The following is a 23,375-nucleotide window of genomic DNA, read 5'->3' as shown; positions in this document are numbered from 1 at the left end:
TTAAATGTCATTTGTGTTCCTTTATTTTGTGGGAATGTGCATTCCCTTGAAGCAAAAACATCAAAGGGAATTCTAACGAAATATTCAGAGATCATGAAAATCAGCATACATAAAAAATTGGAAAATAAAAACACGTCATTTTGAATATGGGACTACAACTGAATTTTAGGAATCGTTGCATGTTTCAAAAGATGTTGAAACTTGTAACACTAACGAAAACTCAAGCATCAAACAACTTATCAGTGTCCCTATAACAAAGTCATTTTCTCAATAGTTTTCTTTCTCTGACCTAAACAAAATTTTATCAACTGGGTTCGTAAAATTCAATTTATATTCCATCCGTCGTTGGAGAGCATTCCAATAATCAAGATAAAGAAATATGATTAACATATCTATTCTCTGGCTCAATTATATTTTCTGTTCTGCCCTCACTCCACTTAGCAAAAGGTATGCATAACAAATTAACTGGCCAAGTGTCTTAGAAAGTTACAAAAGGTGAATTAATATCTATTAGTTGAGTTGAAATAGAAAAGAAAAAGGTCTTGAAAGACCTACAAGAAGCAAATTACATCAGCAGAAGCTAGTGTCCAACGCTTTTATTGTATTCCTTTTCATTGTTTTAAGTGAATATTATTCCACCCTTCTGATAAACTACAAAAGAGCATGCATTGCAGACTAAAGAAGCTTTTATTTGACCGAATAATTAAATTTACATCATGACTACCAAAAGAGTCTTCTACTCTATATACTTTCGAGCCAAATATAATGTGCACCAGAAAACCAGCGCGGAAGCAGAGCTGTTCTTGTAACACCTTCCAGCAGTGAAAATGAGGTGTTGCACAGCAGCAAGAGGAAATAGTTGAGACTAGAGAGGACTTTAGATGACAGTTCCACTTGGAATCAATGCATCCTTGATTACTGTGACAATCCCACTTTTTATGAAATAACCTTCGGTTTCCCTTGCAGCTTCTTGCACATTGTCACTGTTAATGATCTGAGAATTGAAACAAGATGAAAGTTATGAGTGAATGTTTTTCCATGTAAACTTGATTAAATATCAAAAAGTTAGTTTTGTAAACCCCATCTCCCTCACTCTTCCAGCATGCATGTGGAGCAAGATAGGGAAAAAAGAGAGAACAGTGCAGTTTAGACTGGAAAGAAAGAATATGATTGAGAAAAAAATTCTGATGAGACTGTATATAACCTTCACATCGTCTCCAATTCTAGCATTCTTGTCAATAATTGCCCTTTTGATATGAGAATTCTTGCCAATACCAATCGGAACACTGCCTTTAGCAGCCAAAAACCTCCTATCAGCATCTGTCTGCAGCACACCAATCAGAAAACCAATACTGAAGTTAGCACTTCTAGTCAAACTAAAGTCAATTCCTATTAACTTAACAATGTGACAGCTATTTAGCAATGTTACCTCATAATAATCTGCCCCCATTAACAATGTGTCCTCAATAATTGCACCTTCTGATATGCAAGATCGCAGCCCAACCACAGAATGATGAATTTTGCAGTTCTGTGGAACAAAATATTGAAAATAAGGTTGTTTTTCAAAAAATTAACTAGTCTCATTCATTTAGATATCTTTGCCAAGAAATGTACAAATTTGTGCCATACTAGTAACAATGGACTAAGGAAAAATATGAAATTTTTGGAAAAGCTTGCCTTAATTACACATCCTTCACCAATAACACTATCGGTGATATCAGCATCAAGCATCTTAGATGGAGGCAAATACCGAGGTTGGGTGTAGATTGGAGATGAACGATCATAGAAACTGCAACCAATGTCCCAACAAACATTAAACACAAGCTGACTGTTATTATGGTTAAAATAAAACAGACAGTAGGATGAATAAATAAAAGGCCAAACATTGACTTACCTAAAATCCGGTACTGGCTTTTTGGTGATTCCCAGATTTGCATTATAGAAAGCCTCAATTGTACCGATGTCTTCCCAGTATCCATCGTATAAATAAGCTTGCACCTAAGCAGATTCACAAATACGTCAATGATACAGTTGCTAAAGATCTGAAAAACTTTTCTAGCAAAACTATACACATTTTCTTTGTATTGAACAGATAGAAGGAATTCTTACTCTCATCCCAAGTTCAGTTGCACCAGGAATAACTTCACTCCCAAAGTCGTTTGCACCAGGAAACTTGTCGCGGAGCAGATCTAGCATCACATGTTTGCTTACAACATATATACCCATACTAGCAATATAAGGCATTTCCTTTGCTCTCTCGTCATCGAGACCCAAAATAGTAGTATCAACCTAATACAGAAAAGTCATAGCAGAAATCTTTAAGCAGTTACAACTAAAGAACAAATAATAACATAAAAATAGAGCATATTATATGGCCTCACTTTCATAGCTTTCAACTGTTCTCCTTTTGGCTTCTCGGCAAATTCAATTATACGCCCCTCTTCATCAATCTTCATTAGACCGAATGCAGTGGCACGTGCTTCATCCATTGGCAATGCAGCAACAGTGATATCAGCATCACTTTCCCTGTGTGCTTGTATAAATCTCTCATAATCCATTCGATACAAATGGTCACCAGCAAGAACTAAGTATTCCAAAACATTGTGCTCCTCGAAAAGCCATAAATATTGCCTCACCGCATCTGCAGTTCCCTGTAATAGTGAAAGCATTCAAAATCATAAGATAGTTCTAGACTACCATAAGTGATCATAGCAATAAACAGTAACAATAGAAAACATAAATAAGGTTGCTTATTACCTGGAACCAGTTTGGATTCTCAGGACTCTGCTGTGCAGCAAGAACCTCAACGAAACCTTCATTTTTGTAACCACCCATGTTGCTCGCATATGCACGGGACAAGTGCCTATTCAAGGATGCTGAATTGAATTGTGTGAGGACGTAGATCTTTGATATGTTACTGTTTAGGCAGTTGCTGACAGGGATATCAATCAGCCTATAGTTTGCTCCAAGAGGAACAGCTGGTTTTGCCCGCTTCTTGGTCAATGGATAAAGACGCGTCCCGGCACCCCCTCCAAGTATAATACCAAGCACACTCTGAAAACCATCATAAAAATCATTACATTACATTCACAACTGACCCTGCCAAATTCAAGTATAGTTCCTAACAAATATGCCTAAATAAAAATACAGGGTTAACATTTTCCATGTAATAGTTCTTGCTTTGTATTGGTCTAGCATCAAGTTTCACCAATCTAGCAGCCAGAGGCCACATGATAATATTGTGTGAATCAAGTACCAACAAACTCCTACTATGCACAATCATTAATCAATTGCACAAACAATGAGGAAACAGGCAAGTTTGCATTTTGAATATGAAGCACGGACATTCCTTGGATTAGGTGTGTCCCCGTGTCGGACATGCGTCCGTGTACGACACCGACATGACAATGACACATATGATTCCATTGAATTATGTTATATTCTCAAATTATTATCGGTGTCGGCGTGTCACTGTCCGTGTCTTTATCCGTGCTTCATAGATTTGGATCATTTCAAATTAGTGTGATAATGCAAATAATGTCATGGACTTGACATTATCAATCATATGAGGTAAACTCAACAAAACATATTTAAAAAAGCATACAAATTGAGTCAGAACCAACCACATACAAAAACTCAAATAAAGAAACTCAACCCATCAAACACGTAACATCTTACTCAATTAAAATTTCAATTTTATGTCAAAAACTCATCATTTTTCCAATCTGATCTAATTTAAGAAACCCAAAAACACATTACAATATTCAAGAAAACCCATCATCAACAAACTCCAATTATGCATACCCAATTGCTAAAACATTGCGAAAACAAACAAAAGATTGATTTTTCTCATTTCAAACATACCCCACTTTCTCTATCTCTCACTACACTCAAACCAAAAATAGTCAAAGTCGGAAAACAAAAGTAAAGACAAGTCAACTAACTCTGCTAGCATCTGGATCAAGACAAGTCTGAGAGTTTTTGGAATCAGAAACAGCCTTAGGAGAAACAATGAAGGGTTTGCTGCATCCATAGCTTCTTCTTGTTGAAACTGTGGTGATCTTATCACCACAGAGCTGTGATGAAGTGAATGAGAGGTTGCGTGCAATGGCTTTGGATGATGATGAAGAAGAAGATGAGGATGAAGAAGAAGGTACTTTGAGAACACCGATCGAAGCCATTGAAGCCATATAGATGGCTCTTCGAGGTCTGTACTGAGTGTGTGTGAATTCTCTCACTCACTCTGTTGCAATTGCAATGCAAAGACAAAGAAATAAATCAATGTGTGGCTCTACATTCATCTCTTACTTATGTTATTTTTGGTACAATGTTTATTTATTATTATTTATTTATAATATATTCATCATTCATGATTCGATTTTTACCCCATATATACCACTTTATTTATTTATTTATGTTGTTTAAGAAAGGAAAAAAAAAAAATTAGTTGGTTTATCCGTGTGTTTAGCTTAGTTTGTAGCGACATTGTATGTTTTTTTTTTTAAGGACATTGTATGTTATATATAGGGACTTTGAACACCCTACTTCTTTATATTTAAAATGTGTGAGCTCCAGCCATTAGTTTATTTGATAAAAAAAAGCTTAATTACATTTTTGGTCCTCGCATTTTGATCAGCTCACGAAAATGGTCCCGCCTCTTTCAAATCGAACAAAATCGTCCTAAACTATCATGTTTTTTACATTTTTAGTCTTACCTTCTATTTTTTAACTCTAGAAACGTAGAGAAATGGCAGTTTTAGGCAGTTTTAGACTTATCCCCTATGCTCAACCATGAAATAAACAAGGAATAAAGCATGTGGATACAAAGAATCTACTCTATCTAAAAAAACCCTAATTTGAAACATATCTTAGAAATTAGGATTTTTTGGTTAGTGTGTTGAATAAAGTGGATTCATTGTACCCACATGCTTTATTCCTTCTTTATTTCATGGCTGAGCATAGGGGGTAGGTCTAAAACGGTCATTTCTCTGCGTTTCTGGAGTTGAAAATAAGAGGTAGGACTAAAACTGCAAAAAAAAACATATAGTTTAGGGACGGGTTTGTTTGATTTGAAAGAGGCAGGACCATTTTCGTGAGTTGGTCAAAATGCGGAGACCAAAAGTGTAATTAAGCATAAAAAAAATCTTAATTACTAATAAATATAAAATGAGGTAAAAAGGATAGATTTAATTAATATTTTAATTTCTTTTGATTAATAAAGATGGCAATGGTAAATTTGAGAAGGAAATTGATAAGCTACAAAGGGTTGTGCTAGCGAGTGTCCTTAAGGCAGAACACATTAAAAATAAAAATAAATGATTAATTTTATGTAGAAAAAATTAATTTTTGTTGTTTCAATGTCTAGAATGCACAAATATTTTCCTAAACTTAAATGATATAAGCTTGTTCAAAAAATAAATAAATGATATAAGTTTGTAGGATGTGTTTAATATGCTAAAAACTAAAGGATAGAACAACTCTAATTGTACTGAGTTTGATTGTAAAAATGATTGAGTGACGAGACAACAACTCGAGGGTGCAAGGGACATGATAAGAATTGAAATTCATGTCTCTCATTAAACCATAACACAATTTTTTGTCTTACGTATAAGTTGTCCAAAATACAGAAATAGTATTTTGCCCACCAATACTCCCTCCGCCCCAAATTATAAGAAATGAAAAAAAAATGATACTTATTAAAAAAACTAAAACATAAGAATTTGAAGTATAATTTTTTGTGTTTTCTTTGGAAAAAGTTTTATAGGAAGATGTAAACACAATTTTCATTGGCTATTGGTTATAGAAAAAATGAAAAAGAGCGATAAAATTGAATGTAATTTGCATTTAATTTTATGAGAATAAACAAAATAATTCTTGAAAAAGAGATTTTTTTAGAAAAACAAGATTAAATAGGATAAAAGTTTGTCTTTTTTGCTTATATTTCGGGACAAAGAAAATGAATTTTTTTTTACTTATATTATAAGACGGAGGAAATATTGTATAAAACAACAAAAATTGTTCGATACTATAAAAATTTATTTTGTGTTGTTTTACCTAATATTATATTGTTATGTTCAATACTTATATTTTAGCATAGTTTCAACCTAGTTATTTGAATGTGATGATATTTTACGTAGGATTTCAGGTTCAATCTCGATTCACCACACTCCCCTTTTTATGTTTATTTGAGTATTGTATTATCTACTAGACCAATAATAAAATAAAATAAAAGCTATAAGATATCGACTATGGCTAAATCTTCTGCAATATTTTTCCTGTCACTTCCCCCTTGCAGAAAAATGAATCTTTTTTTGTGTTTAAAATTGTAAAGACTTGTGTATTATTTAATTTATCATCTGTAGAAAAACAACTTTCGCTGGGAGAAAGTGACACGAAAGATATACTACTAATTAAGTGGATATTCTTTAAGGCTAGAGGAAAGGGTTCTGCAAATTGCAATGGGATCACGTGAAAGTATCAAAGCAATATTTGTCCGCTAGAGAGTAGAGGTATGTTTGGTTTATGATTTGCAATTTGGACCGTTCTTTTTTGTCTTCCTTAAATTATATAGATTATTAGATTACAAAACCCGGATGGGTGAAGGAGGATCGTTGAAATTCTGCCTTTACAAAACAATGAACATGCATATCTCATTTCAATGCACATAAATCTTATTTTTAAAAGATTGATATTATTTGGTCAAAAAAAAAAAGATTGATATTATTACCCTACAAAGTCATATTTAAAAAAATATATTGACATTTCATGATGAATCAATTATAAATAAAGAGTATTAATTGTGTCAAAAATAAAGAATATTAAGAAGAGTATTCTTAACATTTCTATTGTATTGTATGTACGGTCAAATAATAATTCCTATCATGTGTATTTTTCTATATAAATTATTGTTGTTTTCATAACCTTAACTTCCTACCAAGAATTAGGATACATTTTTGGTAACATTGGATCTTTCAGAATAGAGGAATGATATTTGTACAACTAATATTAGATAATTTTGGTGATCATCACTTTTCTGCTCTTGTTATTGGACAAAAACAACGGAGAAAGAAAGAAGAAGAGAGAATAAAAATATATGTGAATATGAGAGAGAATGTTGTTTCAAAAGTTGTCAAAAAGTGGTACAAATATCATTTATTTTCGGAATAACATGAGGTCATAACAAACTTTTGGTTGTCTTTGTTTTATCTTTTTCGTAAATAGAGGTTTGGCGTTGGAAACATATATATGCTCTTATCAGAAATTTTTAGTGCATGTTTGGGTTTAAAATTCGCAAACGTCAATTTGATTCAACTTTATTTTATAAACTTAAGTTTATAAAAGTTTACTGTGACAACAAAGTATTGACTATTGAGGTTCGGAAGAAACTGATCCTGTGTCATACCATAATTGTCTGTTTACATCATTAAACATTTCTAAGAAATGTTAACGACACACATTCTAATACACATAAAAATGTCACAAAAAAAAAAAAAACAAATTGCTCTACCACTGAGTGTAGCCTTTGGGAGGGACACAAGGTAAACTCAATTTTGACAGATGTATCTGATATAGACAAACGTTTGCTAAATTGCTTGAGAAATCCTTCAGCATAATCAATTAATCGTTAACAATATCTGCAGCTTGATATTAAAAACTGCATCACTAATGCAACTAATTATATGAAAAGTGAAAACTAAAGAAAACACAAACTCACATATATGCATTAAATAGATTATGCTATTAAAACACACACACACACACACAAGATGTAAAACAGAGTGCCATAGGAATACTAACTATATTCTTCTAGAATTTAATATTTTCCCATATAAAGTGCAACATACAGAGCTCCACCACAGTAGGGATCAAGGGAAATGTGAATCTATTGTAGTAGGTACCCTTACATTAACCCGTGAGTGTGACCTCACAGAGGCATCCAAATATTGTGCCAAGGCTCCTATTCAATATTTTCATTTTTCCATATCTAGAGTATTATCAACTAAAATCTACAAGCATCAAGTTATAAAATAATTTCGCAAAAAAAATAATATTATAAGTACAATACAAGCCAAAATTGTGGCTTGTGGACAATAGGTATAGATAAAATAAGAATAAATCATCATAAGTATAATACTTGGTCTTCCTCCCTATCCTTGAACGAATAGAAGATATAAAAACACCCACAAACATAATGAACATCACATTGAAAGCTGATTATCCATCTAACAATTTTCTATATATTGAAACGAAATGTAACACAGACTAAATTACAACTTCCTAAAGAAACTTAGATAAACTAGAGTACTTGAAACATGATGAGCTCAAACACTAGTCCTTGAATGACTATGTTCAGAGACGAACTGCAGACCGCATTGCATTATAAAATTGATTGATGATTGTTTAAGGCAATCACTAAAGCATCAGCCTCCACCCTATTCTGCAATGCAATCAAGCTACAAAAAGAACTCGGTAGAAGTTATATCAATTGATTGATCTTTTACATGGGTAATAAGAGATACAGCCAGAACCTCAGTCTATCTTCACTGATGAGAACAAGTAGTGCACAAAGTAGAATGACATAAGGAAGCCAATGGTGCCAGTTGACAACATGATTGCAATTGCCATGAGTAGTGAATAGCCAAGGTAAAGGGTAGCTGACACAGGTCCACTCAAACTCTGCAGGTCGAAAACCAAGTAGTTAATGGAGTACAAGAATACATAAAGAGCAACAGAACCGGAAGCATAGAATGCCTTCCACCACCACCGCCAATCTTCCACACACAGATGCATATATGTAAGCACCACCGACACCTCGGCACAAACAACAATCAGCAATAGAAGAACAACCAACAGGAAACCAAACACGTAATAGAACCTCCCGAGCCAGATGCTAGAGAGGATAAAGAAAAGCTCAATGAAGAGGGTTCCAAATGGAAGAGTTCCAGCACCAAGAACAAGAAGCCAAGATGGATATTTCCTTGCAGGAATTTCCCTTGGAATCTGATTGGTCCTTACAGGATATTCGATTGGCTCTCCTTTTGTCCCCATAAATCCGCCAATGAGGGTCAGAGGTACTGAAATACAGAACCAGAGGAAGAACAGCTCAAAATACAAGGAAATAGGTATAGCACCAGTACTGTTGCTGTTCCATAGAATAAAATTGAGTACTGTAAGGATAACAAAAGCAATGCCAGGAAAAAAACATGCAGCAGACCAAGAAACTGATCTCCACCCTTCTGATGTTCCCTTAATGATCCTCCATAGACGTACGCTGACATAGCCAGCGGCAATTCCAAGGATAAGATATAAAATGATCATCCCAGTTAGTAGCATCCCTCGGGATGCTGGAGACATGAAACCAAGTGCTGCAAAAACAATAGTAACACCTGCCATTCCAAGAATTTGAACCCCATCTCCAACCATTACACACAGAAGCTTTGAGCATTCAGGCTCCCTAAATACATCACCTACAACAAGTTTCCACCCAGAAAGCTCCTCGTTCATCTGAGCTTGTGCCTCTTTGTCCAATTCCTCATACCTTGTCAAATCCCTTCTTACAGTTCTTAAGAAAATGACAAAAACAATGCCAGCAAGGAAAATAATAACCATCAGTGAATTTAGGATTGAGAACCAATGAACTCGAGAACCCTCCATCTTCAAATAAGCATCCCAACGTGATGGCCATCTTATATCACTTTTCACAAATTCAACATCATATGTGAATGATATCCTCTCTTGCTCTTTTATTACCTGGTATTTGTCGAGCTCATTTGGGCAGCTTACAGAAGAGATACTATCATACATTTTGTGCTTTGCCATGGCTTCGGGGTCATATTTAATACTACATGGGACAACATGAAAACCAACTATTTCATACCCAGATGCCTTCTTCTTGTCAGCTTCAGAAATAATGCCCAAACCTTCCTCCCCAGTCCCAATAATTTCGACCCCTCTACCTTCATATTCATGAACCAATACAGTGAATTTCAGGTGGTTAATGATGTAATCTGCACCGCCATCAGATGGAGTGTACCCAACAGGGTACCCCGTCCACTGGATTTTAACCCCATTTTGGCTAGTATACCTCATAACTGGCAAGTTGTCAAGGATCATATTCACTTGATACAGATCACGAGTTCTTTGTTTGAGTAGCTTTACCTCGTGCTCATTTAATGGTGCTGTTGTACAGAGGTAGAGAGTCTCATTTTTATTCATTCGAAATCGGTAGGGTGAATTATCAATCTGATCACCCATAAGAAGTTCTCCAAGATTCTCAGCACTTTTCTTTATTCCACCAGGGGGTTGGCAGTAAGGGAGGCTGTAGTAACTGAAGGGAAGCTCGGTTTCAATAGATGTCAACGAATTGACTTTGGCATTAATATATTCTCCATTGGAATAAGTGTGCATGTAGCTTCCCGGAAGATAAAACCCATTGCTAACTTGAGCAAACACAGTGAAAGAAAAGAAAACCCAGTAGATGAAAGGTTTTCTCAGAGTTGGTAACTCCATTTCCTTGAACGCAAGACAACTGCAGATGCTGAGAAGTTTTCCGTGAATCAAAGCTAATTCCAACAGTGATATCAAATCTAGATAGGAGCAAAAATATTAACATCAGATGCCATAGCAGTTTTTAAACAATATTAAACTAAGATGAGTAAATAATCAAATTAGCCCTTGAAATATATATACTGTTGCCTGTTGGTCATATTAGTCCACAAAGTCCCTTATTGTATATTATTTCAGTCAAGTTAGTCTTCACATTTGATATCATGAAAACTTAATACACAGACAAAATTTCATTCAGGGAAATTTAGCATATTTCGTGTTATTCGTGAACCGATATGAACAATGTTGTAGGGTTTAGAGTTTTAAGGATTAATACGACTGTCTAACGAAAGAAACAACACACATGCATATAACACGAACAGCAACAAATTCAATAACAAATCTCCATAAGAGTAAAAGTCGACAATAAATGCTAAAGATGATTTTATTAAAATAAACAAATCATGAAATTAGAATCTAAAAATACGGATCAATGGTCTTAAACTCGGAGATGCCGTCTACTTTTGGTTAGGATACTGCGTAAATGGGTCATTGGTCAAACCGGCGGCTTACTAGTTAAATTGCAAGACTCGGTATATATTTATTTTGGTGAAACATGACTCAGTATAGAATATATTATCAAAATTAAAGTGTAGTGAAGTGGCCAAGTGAATATATTCTCGAAATTAAAGTGTAGTAAAGTGGTCAAGTACAAAAAGCCCACATAAACATAACCGCAAAATATCTTTGTCGTCTTCTGCATACAATAGCCGCCACACACATCAAACATACCACAATGTCTTTCTCCATATCTTTTTTTTCCTTCTGCATCTCCTTCCCACAACAAACTTTCTCCTTCTCCTAAGTATGTGTACAACTAGGCTTTTGTGTGTTACATTGTTTGACTACGGATGAACTTTTGTACAAGGAGCTCCGCAAGACAAAACCACAGAATGTTCATATTTTCACTCAGCGGGATCTTTGGAGCCAGTTCTATCTGGTTTGGGTTTAACCACAGGGTATGACGTGATAACATAAAAAATTCAAACATGTGACCAAACTAAGACCGGATCTCAGTTCACGGTCAAACAGGTTCAAACAAACTGACAGCACCGGTTTTAATGACAATATACGGAATCATTAACATTATTTCCTAACAACCAAATCTAAGTTTAAAGTCTAATTTTGTCGATACCGCAGGCACTAACTCAACCATTAAATGCACATTCAAAAACTAAATCCAAAAACCTTTATCATAATTTTCTTTTCTAAAAGTCTAATACGAAGGACATTGCAATTTCATGAACTAATTTGACTAATTGCATGCAAACAAAACCATCAAAGTACAAAACCAAAGGTTTTAAATCAGATCCATTAATCATGAAGCATAAATGAAATAAGAACAAAACAAAACAAATCAGCTAAGGAAAAAAATTAAACACTAGGTAAACCAAATTACGGTGTATTAATCACATCAGTAAAGTAAGAACAAAAAAATGTAAGTAAAACAAAAATTAGCAAGAAAAAAAAAAAAGAAAAAAAAAAAGAGAGATCCAGGTATGGCGTCGTTTAATCTCTATCATAGCTACATGAGTAATTTGAGAGAGAGAGATTTACCGTAGGGTTTTGGCAATGAATAGAAATGGATAGAAGGAGCAGAGAGATAGATAGATCGATCGAAATTGAACTCAACGCAAAGCGAATGATGATTTTGTAGCTTTGGGTGAGATAGAACAAGAAGGAAGAAAGTGAGAATCTGAAATGGGATTTGGATTGGGTTTGGGTTGATTTCATATGGGCCAAGCGGCCCAAGAAAAGAGCCTTTGTAATTTGAACATTTCTTTTTAGGCCCCCTCAATTTATGTGCTTTTTAGAAATTATGACAGATGTCTTCTCAACTTAATATTTGTGAGGTTAAATCTCCATTATTAATCGGGAAAATTACACAAATCTCTCCTAAAGTTTCATTAAAAGACACTCACACCCCGTCCAGTTTAGAAAATGCACTCAACTCCCCTTGAGCTAAGGTTGTTAACTTTATGGTTTATATTCAACTTGTTGATATGCTTCTTTCTCCTACTTGCCTCTAAAATTGGAAGTCTACGACTTTCTTTCAAACGAAACCAAGCCCATAAATCTGGAACGTCGACATTTCTTCCATTGGCTGGTTTAATTTGTCCCATTTGTTACTAATTTATTCGTCCCACTAATTATTGGGTTTAATTGGTTGCTATTATTATTATTATTGGAATTATGGGATAACAAATCGGTCCATATTGATTTTTTTTTTTTGAAGGGACGGTCCATATTGATATTATGTACCAGATTACGGATGCTGCCATGTGTGAAAATCGTGAGTTAAACCTTCTTCTGTAATATATTATGAATTATTGGTAAAAAAATGTGTTGAATTCTGTCCATTTATATTATTTGTTTTTAAGTTTTATCATTTTTATTTATTTCATTTAATAATTTTTGTTATTATAATGAAAAAGCTTATTAAACACGGTTCTGATTATAATCCGAAAATGATCAATTAAAAAACGTGTGAGAAGTTAGTAGGATGAGAGAAAAATTCTCTTCAACATAAATGTTTCTAACAAGGCAAGATGATGTAATATTTCACCCAACTTCGAAAGGAATTGAAGCAGTCAACGTGGAATAAGGAGTTGATTCAATGACAATGTTTTCACTTTGCATGGACAAGATCTGCCTTCATACTTCATAGAAATTTTGTAACGGGGGTGCCCAACTATAATAAAACGTGTCTTCTAAGTTAGGGGTACTAGTAAAGTAGTAAGTGTAGAAATGAACTCTTTGATAGACATATCGACATTATGTCACTTGCACAGCGAATCAAAGGAGTCAAGCAACTTTCAAAGTTAGAAAAAGTCATTGGAAAACTATTAAATACTTCAATGGACTTTTTACGACAAGTTGGTTAAACTTAAACCATTTTCTCATTAAAAGCTTTCTTTACATATTCTTTGTTAAAAAAATTATAGAAAAAAATGATACACTTTTAAATTTCTTTTTTAAAAAGTTAAAATAAGCAGACTCTTAATTTAAAATACATTTATTAGGTGTGATATCCAAACTTAAAATTTGTTAGAGCAACTCCAACGGTAATCATTTGCCAGGGTCCGCCAGCTGGAGCTACAAAACATGGGTTACTTTGCAAGAATTATGGTTGGGGTGATAATTGGATTTTCCATATTTTTAGCTTAATGCTGCTGTTTTTTTATGAATACTAGTGGTACACGGTTCAATTTGTAAACAGTTATGGGATTTGCCATATTATTAGCCGAATATTGTTAACAAAATTTAAGTTCAATTTATATTAATTTTTTAATAGAAATACATCAAACAACACAAATTCTAAATCGTTAAAATACGGATTGAATTCGCGAAAAACTCACAACATATATACTATTAACATACAATAGTAAAATGTCTACAATTATGAAGAACTTAAATTGTCTGAAATACTCATGTATTCAGATTTGTAATATTTAAGACATTAAAATCATTGATTGAAGTTGCATTGAAACAAAGTTAATATATATATATATATATATATATATATATATATATATATATATATATATATGAGGAGAGATATTTTGACTTCAAGAGTAAGTCTCTAAACTTACTCCAAATCTTGATCCTTAATCTCAATATCAATTAATGGTTAGGATTGAATAATAGTAATTGTTAGGGTGAGGTTTAATTCTTTTCTGCACTGGAAAACGGCAAAACGCTTAACGCTGCAAAAGCTTGTCATGACAAAACGGCAGACAACATTAAACTCATGATCATCATCATAGATATAAACCTTCTCCGTTTCATGATTTGAAAATTTGATTTCAAATCATAGTCATATGTATACTGTCTCCATTTTTTATTCTTTAAGAGTGGTTTTTTAAACTTGGATAAATCCCAAAACGTATTTATTTCGTCAATTTTCATTTAGATTCATTCTTCTTCTCTTTGGATGAACACAAAATTCTTAGGCTATCCATATGTACCAATTGAAGAGGTGAGATGCTTGTGGATAATTATTGTTGGCAATTGAATTAATAATTTGAATTAGTCATGCATATACTGTGCGATAAAAAGATCTGAAAATTGTTTTGTGATAAAAAGTTGAAACAAATTCAAGAATTGAAATACTGTGTTTAGTGGAAGAAAACCGAAAAGGGGTTCATGTTAAATAAATTTTAAAACCGTTAGATTAAAAAGAATTAAGGGCAAAGATTTGGAGTAAGTTTAGAGACTTACTCTTGGAGTCAAAATATCCCTCCTCTATATATATATATATATATTGTTCTGAACCGAACAAACACGGCAACGAGAAGGAAAAACAAAACAATATTGCACCAAGACGGCAAACAAATCAAATGAACATTAATTAAGATGACAAAATAAAAGTAAATACACGTGAAAATAAGTTATTCAAACAAAAGAATAGGAAAAAGTGATCTAGGTGATTTTGGACAAAAAATTAACCCTCTTATTTTTAAAAGTTAGCTGTTACTCAATCTCTTTTACCCAAATGAATTGAGGCACGAATCCTCTCCCATTTGAAATTCACTGACGCTGATCCCTACCCTTAATTTTTTTTTTAAATAATTTAAATTACATATTGCAAAAAAATAAAAATGAGTGGAGGAGATTTCATTGGATGAAACTTTCATAGGAGACAATCCCCTCCCAATGAATTGACCTATCTTTTTATTGGAGAATAATCAACGCACGAACCAATGTTGAATATTTCTTATTTTTAAGTAGTGCTACGTCCACATGGTTGTGGAAATAGGAAATAGATAGAGTTGTGATAGTGAAACACCACCAACAAACTTAACCCTTTAAAACCCATCACCACCACCCACACAAATTTGTAACACTTCAAACTAAATAATATCAACCATGTTAGGCTTCACTTCACAGATTCCCATTGTTTGGCTACTGCTATTATTGCTATCTACAACAATATTTGAAAGGTGCAATAGTAGCAATACACAACTTGGGATTAGTAACTGCAATGAGAAGGATCGTTCTGCATTGCTGCTCTTCAAACTTGGTGTGGAGAATCATTCCTCCAACAAGCTTTCCTCTTGGTCCATTAATGAAAAAAATTGTTGTTCATGGAAAGGAGTTCAATGTGACAACATCACAGGTAGAGTTACAACACTTGATCTACACCAACAATACTTGGAAGGTGAAATCAACTTGCAGTCTTTGTTTCAAATTGAATTTTTGACCTACTTAGACTTAAGCTTGAATGGCTTTACAACTCTAAGTAGTTTCAACCAATCAAATGATCATAATAATAATAATTTGTCTAATATTCAGTACCTAGACTTATCCTTTAACGATGATCTTCACTTGGATAATCTTCATTGGCTTTCCAAATTTTCTTCACTCAAATCTCTAAACCTTAGTCAAATTAATCTTCAAAACCAAACAAACTGGCTTCAGTCCATAGATATGTTGCATGTATCATTGTTAGAACTGAGATTATCAAGTTGTCATTTGACCGATATCTTTGCATCCGTTAAGCATGTGAGTTTTACTAATTCACTTGCAACTCTTGATCTCTCAGCAAACCATTTCGATTCTGAATTACCTGCTTGGTTGTTTGAACACGGCAACGATATGAATATCTCCCATATTGACCTTAGCTTCAATTTTTTAAAAGGACAAATACCAAAGAGCTTGTTAAGTCTTCGAAAACTTGAAACTTTAAGGTTGAGTAACAATGAACTAAATGAATCTATTCCTGATTGGTTAGGGCAACATGAAAATTTAAAATACCTTGGTCTAGCTGAGAACATGTTTCGCGGTTCTATCCCTTCATCTCTTGGAAAACTCTCTTCCTTGGTTGACTTAAGTGTTAGCTCCGATTTTCTGACCGGTAATATTCCAACCAGCATTGGAAAACTCTTTAATTTGAAGAGTTTGGTCATTGGAGGAAGTTCCTTGTCAGGTGTTCTATCTGAAATACATTTTTCCAATCTCTCTAGTTTAGAAACATTGGTCTTGAGTGCACCGATTTCATTTGATATGGATTCTAAATGGATTCCTCCATTTCAATTGAACGGGATAAGTTTAAGCAATACAATTCTAGGTCCTAAGTTTCCAACATGGATATATACACAAAGGTCACTAGAATATCTTGAGATTCCTAACTCTAGAGTTTCATCCATAGATGGAGACATATTTTGGAGATTTGTAACTAATATTACACACCTTAACTTGTCTAACAACAGCATGAGTGCAGACTTATCAAATGTCACGCTAAACTCGGAACTTCTATTTATGGACCACAATAATTTCAGAGGAGGGCTCCCACATATATCAGCAAATGTCATCTATTTGGATTTGTCACACAATTCTTTCTTTGGAACCATTTCCCCTATGTTCTGCCACAGATTAGGTAGGGAAAATAGTTTGGATTATTTGGACATTTCATTCAATCTTTTAACCGGAGAAATTCCTGATTGTTGGGAGTATTGGAAAGGCTTATCTTTCCTTTTCATGGAAAGTAATATGCTAACTGGTGAAGTTCCTCCATCCATGGACTTGTTTATCGATCTCATAATACTGGATTTGCATAACAACAGCTTGTCTGGTAATTTTTCATTGGACCTATCTAACATAACAAATTTGCAATTCATTAATATTGGAGAAAACAATTTCTCTGGAACCGTACCAGTGAAGATGCCACGTAGTATGGAGGTGATGATATTGAGATCAAACCAGTTTGAAGGTAACATTCCACCACAACTGTGCAATTTCTCATCACTGATACAATTGGATCTTTCCCACAATAAACTTTCAGGGTCTATTCCCAAATGCATAAGTAACATCACTGGCATGGGTGGAGCAAAGAAAACGAGTCATTATCCATTTGAGTTCAAATTGTATACAAAAGGGCGAGACTTAGAGTATTATGACTATGGACTGTTGAGAACTCTTGACCTTTCAGCTAACAACTTATCAGGTGAAATCCCCTCACAAGTTTTCAATCTAGTTCAACTCAAGTCATTGAACTTGTCTCGAAATCATTTCACAGGAAAGATACCAAGAGACATCGGAGACATGAAAAACTTGGAATCTCTTGATCTATCCGACAATAAACTTGTTGGAGGAATTCCTGTTACCACATCAACTTTGTCCTTCTTGAGTTTCTTGAATCTGTCAAACAATTACCTTGTTGGGCAAATCCCAGTTGGGACTCAACTTCAAAGTTTTGATGCTTCCTACTATGTTGGGAATCCTGGACTTTGTGGAGCTCCTCTACCAATATGTGATCATGGGTCATACCTACATGGAGGACACAATGATATTGATAATGATGAGAATTCTTTTACACAATCACTCTACTTTGGGTTGGGTGTTGGATTTGCAGTGGGTTTCTGGTGTATTTGTGGTCCTCTATTCCTCAACAGCGCTTGGAGGCACACTTATTTTCGGTTCCTTAATAATGTGTTTGTGGTTGTGGGATTTTCCAACTGAGGTAAGTGAAAATTGAGCTCTTTCTTTGTCAATACTTTTACTAAAACCTTATTTTCTTTATCACATTTAAGTTTTTTTTTGTTCTATGATGTTTTATATATGTTTGATATCACGGCGGTGGGTTTGACAAAATTACATAGTGAGGCAAAGTAATTTTGTAAAAGCCACACTCTATAGCTTTTGCAAAATTACGGTCCGGTTGCTCATTGTGATTCTGTCAACCTCACCGCAAATTCAAATATGCACTTAAAACACTATTTACATGAATAGAAAGAACCTCAGCTAAATTTGTAGAGCTAACACATAACTTTTGTGATTGTCAGGTCCAAGACAGAGTGCATCCATAATTTGCTGAAAAGATAGGAAGAAAGTTAAATGACACTAAAATTTAGGGTAGACCAGAATCAAAATAGAAGAAGCAGATTGAATAGGACCTTCCTCAAGTGGTTGCTGCATTTATTTACGTTATGTATTGCTTGCTATATTATGTAATCAATATGATTATGATGATATACGTATTTTTACACAAAAGTCTAGAAATGTAATGCGACAGTAGCAAGATTAACACATAATTGAAGTGCTTCATTTCATTTCATCACAATATTAATAATACATTTGATCACATAACGTTTCTCTACACTAAAATACATCTTATTACACTATCAATGGTAAAAATAAAATAAAAATTGAAAATTAAGCTATACTCAAACCTTCATATTAATTGCCTAAGTCTAATCCAATTAACCACTGTCATCATTGTTAAACACAGAGCACTGTGCTGCCGGCCTCGACAATTCTTCTCCGGCATTCGCCGGACAAGTCATTTGCTTCGCCGGAGGTTCCATGCAGTTATACGACAAGCACAAGGACACCGTATCAGGCAGCACGATTCCTTCATTCAACGGTATCCCCGTGAAGTAGTTATGCTGAAGATAGAGTGTTCGAGTGCTACCGCGACACACGCTCTTGACATACTCTTCAGGCACCTTTCCCATCAAACGGTTATTATTCAAAAATAAACTCTCAACTCCATCTAACACCGTTGATAATTCTCCGCTGATTAAGTTATGACTTAGATCAACTATCGAACCTTGACCGTTTGATCCAACCAACGGTTCTCCATCTTCAGGCTTTAATGGAAGCCCACCAGAAAGATAATTTCGTTGTAAGAAGAGTGAAGAAAGCATGGGCCTGAAGAAGAGCTGGGCTGGAATAGGCCCAGTAAATTGATTCATGCTCAGGTCAAGAAACTCCAAATCTGAAAGCGACTCTAGTGTTCCGTTGGTAAGTGGACCCCACATTTGATTCTGTGATAACGAAAGATAACGTAGAGATAACGGAAATGACGTTGGTAACGTTCCTGTTAGTACGTTGTTTTTCAAATCCAAATGAAGTAGCGGTGAAAAAACGTTTTCCGGTAACGTTCCGGTGAGGGAGTTCGAAGCGAGGATTAATATTCGGAGTTGTGGTAACGCGGTGAGCGACGGTGGGATTGTTCCGGCGAGTTGGTTGTGACTGAGATCGAGTGTGTGGAGATTTGTGAGAGAGGAGAATGTGGCGGGAATGGTGCCGGTGAAGCGGTTGTTGGGGAGGGAGATGACACGGAGGTTGGTGAGTTGAGCGAGCTGAGGTGGGATGGAACCAGTTACGATTCCGGGGGAGAGTATGAGCTGGGTTAACTCGGTGAGGGAGGAGATGGAGGAGGGGAGTGAGCCGGCGAGGGGGTGTCTGTCGATACCGAGTGAGAGAATGGTGACTCGGTTGAAGGTGCAGGTGATGCCGGAGAAAGTGGTGCAGGGATTTGGGGAGGTGAAGTTCCATGTTGAGAAGAAGGAGTTTGTGGGTGAGATTGAGGTGAGAGTGTTTTTTATGGAAAGAAGAGCTTTGAGATCTAAGGGGTTCATTTTTTGAGAATTAGCATAAGGGGGTGTGAAAAGTAGAACTTGTAGAAGAAGAAGAGCCACAAAGGTTGCCATTCGTGAGTGTGTTTGGAAGCAGAAGTGATGAGAAAACTTTTGGAAAAATGACAGTACAGTACAGATGTTTTGGGAACTTTGGGATTAGTTTTTGGACTTTTGTAGTATTATTTGTTGAAAAGTTTCCGGAGCTGTGTTAATAAAAAGTTAACTCATCTATAAAATCGGAGATCTCCTTAATGGATGAATAGTTAACACTGGTTGAGTCTTAACACCTGCATTGACTCTTGTGATCTCAGTTCTCAGAGTTCAATCTAACAAAAGAAATGAAGGGTTTACTATTGATGGTGTGTGTCGGTTATGAAAGCAATTCCAAGGGAGTTCATTGCTCATGCATTGTGACTGACAGAGTAGCGTGAGGATGGTGGGTCCCATTCTCGAGATTTTTGCAGAGAAATTTAACATGATGGATTTGCATTAATGAACAATACAAATGCTAGCTACAGGTTTCAGATCTTGTAGGGCAACTTCAATTACTTTGTTCACTAAAAGAGATAACCTAATTTAAGTAATGTTGATCATTTGTACGAATAAATCGTACAATTTGACCCATTTACAACGGTGCAATCAAAGTATGGATGCTAACAAAGATATCAGACACGATACAGACATAGACACACGCATACATGAATAATAACTTGAGAGAAGGACATCATTCGGTGTAATTTTAGATGTTATGTCCTGTCAGTGTTGGACACTGATGCCGCAACGACAACGAAATTATGCCGCGACGACAACGACATTATGTTCTGTTACTGTTGGATACTGACGCCGCAACGACAACGAAATACATCTAATCTAAAGAGTGTTCCTACTTCATAGGAACTGAGATTAAAAAATTATATCAACAATGTAAGTACTGTAGACGAATTCCAACCGCAAAAGAGAGAGAGAATTGAGAAATTGTGACCAAGTTAGGCAGTACGTACAGATGATGAGCCCATCTTCGGGTTAGAATTTTCTTTAATTAATCCCAATCCATCGTTACACCTACTCTTCCTATGGATGGTTCAACGTTTTTGTATTAATTCCATTGGAACCTGGAGGTAGGATCTAAAGACAGTGAAATCATAACTGGTGCCACTCAAGGTTTTAAATAGATGTGTCACATTGGAGTAACAATTAAACATTTTGATAAATTGAATGAGTCAAACTGACCCGTTGGATTTAATTGGGTTTTGCAGCATGTTCTTTTTTTTTCTTTCTTTTGTCAGGTAGTTTAGTGGTTAGAATTCATCTTATAAGATGAATAAGTGAGGTGTTCGGGATTCGAACTCCAGCCCCTGCATATAATAATGCATTATCCTACCAAGTGATTTATATTCACAAGACGTTTTGGAGCATGATCTATTCCTCAATGATGATAACAAAAATACAAAAAGAAAAAAAAAAGAAGCTTAGGATCATTAACAACATAGTACTTTCTAATAAATTTTTTTTATTGGTTAGAATTTGTATGAACCTACATAATTTGTTGAGACCTAAATGAATCCAACCAATAAAATAGAGTAAGTTTAGAGTATGTTTTCAGGATTGTGTTAGAATTATTCATAAGAAATAAAGATATGAAAAAGATGGAATATGGATATAGGAGCGGTGAAGTTTTGTTCTGTGTGCAATTTACGAGAGAAGATTATTCTTCTTACTTTTAAAATTGTACATTATCTTAATTTAACGTAAGTTAACTTACGCTCGACATTTTTTAACGGAAGTTAACTCACTTTAACATTTTTAAGATCGATTCAATCATTTTTTAAGTCGATTCAACCGATCTTAAAAGTGTTTGCGTTAGTTAACTTCCGCTGAAAAAATATCGAGCGTGAGTTAACTCCCACCGAATAATAGAATGAACAATTTTAAAAGAAAGAAGAACAATTTTCTTTATGAAGGTATTGGGAAAAACCCAAGTCCCACATCAGATAGACAAGACTCTTGAGAAGAGTATATAAAGAGGAGGTAATCCTCACCTTACAAACCGGTTTTGTAAGGATGAGTTAGGCCCAAAATTTCAACATGGTATCAGAGCTTGTCGAATTCAAGGGCCGCCTAAACCTATTCACGCACCAAGCCCAAAGAGTGCTGGGCGTGAGTTGAGAAGAGTATATAAAGAGGAGGTAATCCTCACCTTATAAGCCGGTTTTATGAGTATGAGTTAGATCCCAAATTTCAACCGAAGGCATGAGATGAGAATAAGCCCATGGGCCCAAAAGCCGAAAACATGTGCAATATATTGTCCGTAAAATAAAGTTCAAGTGGTCCTTGACGTGAGAAGTGCAAGACAGGTTTCAAATCACCAAACATGCTATCAAGTTAGTTGTTGCTTGACGCTAATGCTACGCGTATTCAGACCTCAAGATTCTTCTTTATGTCAGTTACCAGATTAAATTGAACTCGATCATTGACCAGATAAAATTTGATACGGATCCATGCAGGATTAGACCGAGTTAGTCTCCCAAGTCACCAAATAGTAAAGCATATTTACAAATATAATAATGTTGACATAATCTTTTTACAAATTTATTTGTCAAAACTACTCCAGTCTTATACATGAGGTTCAATGCAACTCCAATATTTTGAAATATAAACTACTTTCAAAGTTTCAATGATACGAGAATATAACATATATTGTATAATGTAACTATGTAAGTCGCATCCAATAAATCTAGATCAATGATATATTAACAACCAAAAATCTACAACCTTGCTTCCACCACCGTATAGATTCCATCAAGCAATTCTAAGCATGCACAGATTTCAAGATTGTAAGAAATAGTAAAAAATTAAGTTTGTACATAAAACCGTATCAATATATGGTGTGGGACAACTTTTTGATTGTTAAATTATCATTTCTCATAAATCTAATTATTGGTTAGAGTCAAACCGTATGAAACAACATATATCGGCAAATGTTTTGTCAAACAAACAAAAGAAAATATCGGCAAATGTGTAACTCGAGTAGGGAAGTGAAGATATATCGACAAATGTGTAACTCGAGTAGGGAAGAGAAGGTGAGACGAGTTGCAAGTAATAAAAAAGTTCATGTCCTCACAAACTAATGGGTAAAATGGGTGATCCGCATGTCAACCTAGACTCGGTCCATCCTTCCGGCCAGCGGCGAAGCTAGCAATAATTTTATGAGGTGACCACCCGAAAGTAACCAAAGTTATAAAAAGTTATTGCACCTAAAATCGAACTTGGGGTAGCCAAATATATATTATTAGGGGTAGCTAAACATAAAAATATACCTACTAACTCAATAAAATTTATTTTTTTGGGGTGGCCATAGCTACCCCTCTCCTGTACAAGCATTCGCCCCTGCTTCCGGCCACCAGG

At 34.9% G+C, this 23,375-nt stretch overlaps 4 protein-coding genes across 4 annotated transcripts; 1 reads left to right on the top strand and 3 right to left on the bottom strand.

The window, feature by feature from the left end:
- Positions 1 to 489: 489 nt before the first annotated feature.
- Positions 490 to 4,290, bottom strand: LOC11436552 (glucose-1-phosphate adenylyltransferase small subunit 2, chloroplastic). The gene is made up of 9 exons (XM_003601432.4): positions 3,945 to 4,290; positions 2,758 to 3,054; positions 2,382 to 2,651; positions 2,110 to 2,289; positions 1,895 to 1,998; positions 1,678 to 1,789; positions 1,430 to 1,528; positions 1,205 to 1,324; positions 490 to 994 (listed from the first exon to the last, which is right to left on the bottom strand). The coding sequence occupies exons 1-9, from the start codon at positions 4,188 to 4,190 to the stop codon at positions 878 to 880; spliced, it is 1,545 nt and encodes a 514-aa protein (XP_003601480.1). The 5' UTR covers positions 4,191 to 4,290; the 3' UTR covers positions 490 to 877.
- A 3,807-nt stretch (positions 4,291 to 8,097) lies between these two features.
- Positions 8,098 to 12,364, bottom strand: LOC11435659 (transmembrane 9 superfamily member 12). Its single transcript, XM_003601431.4, has 2 exons — positions 12,163 to 12,364; positions 8,098 to 10,586 (listed from the first exon to the last, which is right to left on the bottom strand). The coding sequence occupies exon 2, from the start codon at positions 10,507 to 10,509 to the stop codon at positions 8,530 to 8,532; it is 1,980 nt and encodes a 659-aa protein (XP_003601479.2). The 5' UTR covers positions 10,510 to 10,586; positions 12,163 to 12,364; the 3' UTR covers positions 8,098 to 8,529.
- A 2,992-nt stretch (positions 12,365 to 15,356) lies between these two features.
- LOC11443035 (receptor-like protein EIX1) lies at positions 15,357 to 18,661 on the top strand. Its single transcript, XM_003601430.4, has 2 exons — positions 15,357 to 18,067; positions 18,390 to 18,661. Exon 1 carries the CDS (start codon positions 15,475 to 15,477, stop codon positions 18,064 to 18,066), a length of 2,592 nt encoding a protein of 863 aa, XP_003601478.2. The 5' UTR covers positions 15,357 to 15,474; the 3' UTR covers position 18,067; positions 18,390 to 18,661.
- LOC11443034 (LRR receptor-like serine/threonine-protein kinase GHR1) lies at positions 18,628 to 20,500 on the bottom strand. The gene has a single exon (XM_003601429.4). It carries the CDS (start codon positions 20,040 to 20,042, stop codon positions 18,807 to 18,809), a length of 1,236 nt encoding a protein of 411 aa, XP_003601477.1. The 5' UTR covers positions 20,043 to 20,500; the 3' UTR covers positions 18,628 to 18,806.
- Between the last annotated feature and the right edge of the window lie 2,875 nt (positions 20,501 to 23,375).

This window comes from Medicago truncatula, chromosome 3 (genome assembly GCF_003473485.1).
Source record: "Medicago truncatula cultivar Jemalong A17 chromosome 3, MtrunA17r5.0-ANR, whole genome shotgun sequence".
NCBI classification, from domain to species: domain Eukaryota; kingdom Viridiplantae; phylum Streptophyta; class Magnoliopsida; order Fabales; family Fabaceae; genus Medicago; species Medicago truncatula.
This window is presented reverse-complemented; position numbering and strand designations above follow the sequence as displayed.

What these genes read in the sequence shown, in the direction of transcription:
- LOC11436552 (XM_003601432.4), bottom strand. Translation starts at nt 4,190, where the DNA reads ATGGCTTCAATGGCTTCGATCGGTGTTCTCAAAGTACCTTCTTCTTCA. An exon ending in CAACTGAACTTGGGATGAGA is followed by an intron (nt 1,999 to 2,109) that starts GTAAGAATTCCT and finishes GAATCTGCTTAG; the next exon opens with GTGCAAGCTTATTTATACGA. An exon ending in GAATTGGAGACGATGTGAAG is followed by an intron (nt 995 to 1,204) that starts GTTATATACAGT and finishes TTCAATTCTCAG; the next exon opens with ATCATTAACAGTGACAATGT.
- LOC11435659 (XM_003601431.4), bottom strand. Translation starts at nt 10,509, where the DNA reads ATGGAGTTACCAACTCTGAGAAAACCTTTCATCTACTGGGTTTTCTTT.
- LOC11443035 (XM_003601430.4), top strand. Translation starts at nt 15,475, where the DNA reads ATGTTAGGCTTCACTTCACAGATTCCCATTGTTTGGCTACTGCTATTA.
- LOC11443034 (XM_003601429.4), bottom strand. Translation starts at nt 20,042, where the DNA reads ATGGCAACCTTTGTGGCTCTTCTTCTTCTACAAGTTCTACTTTTCACA.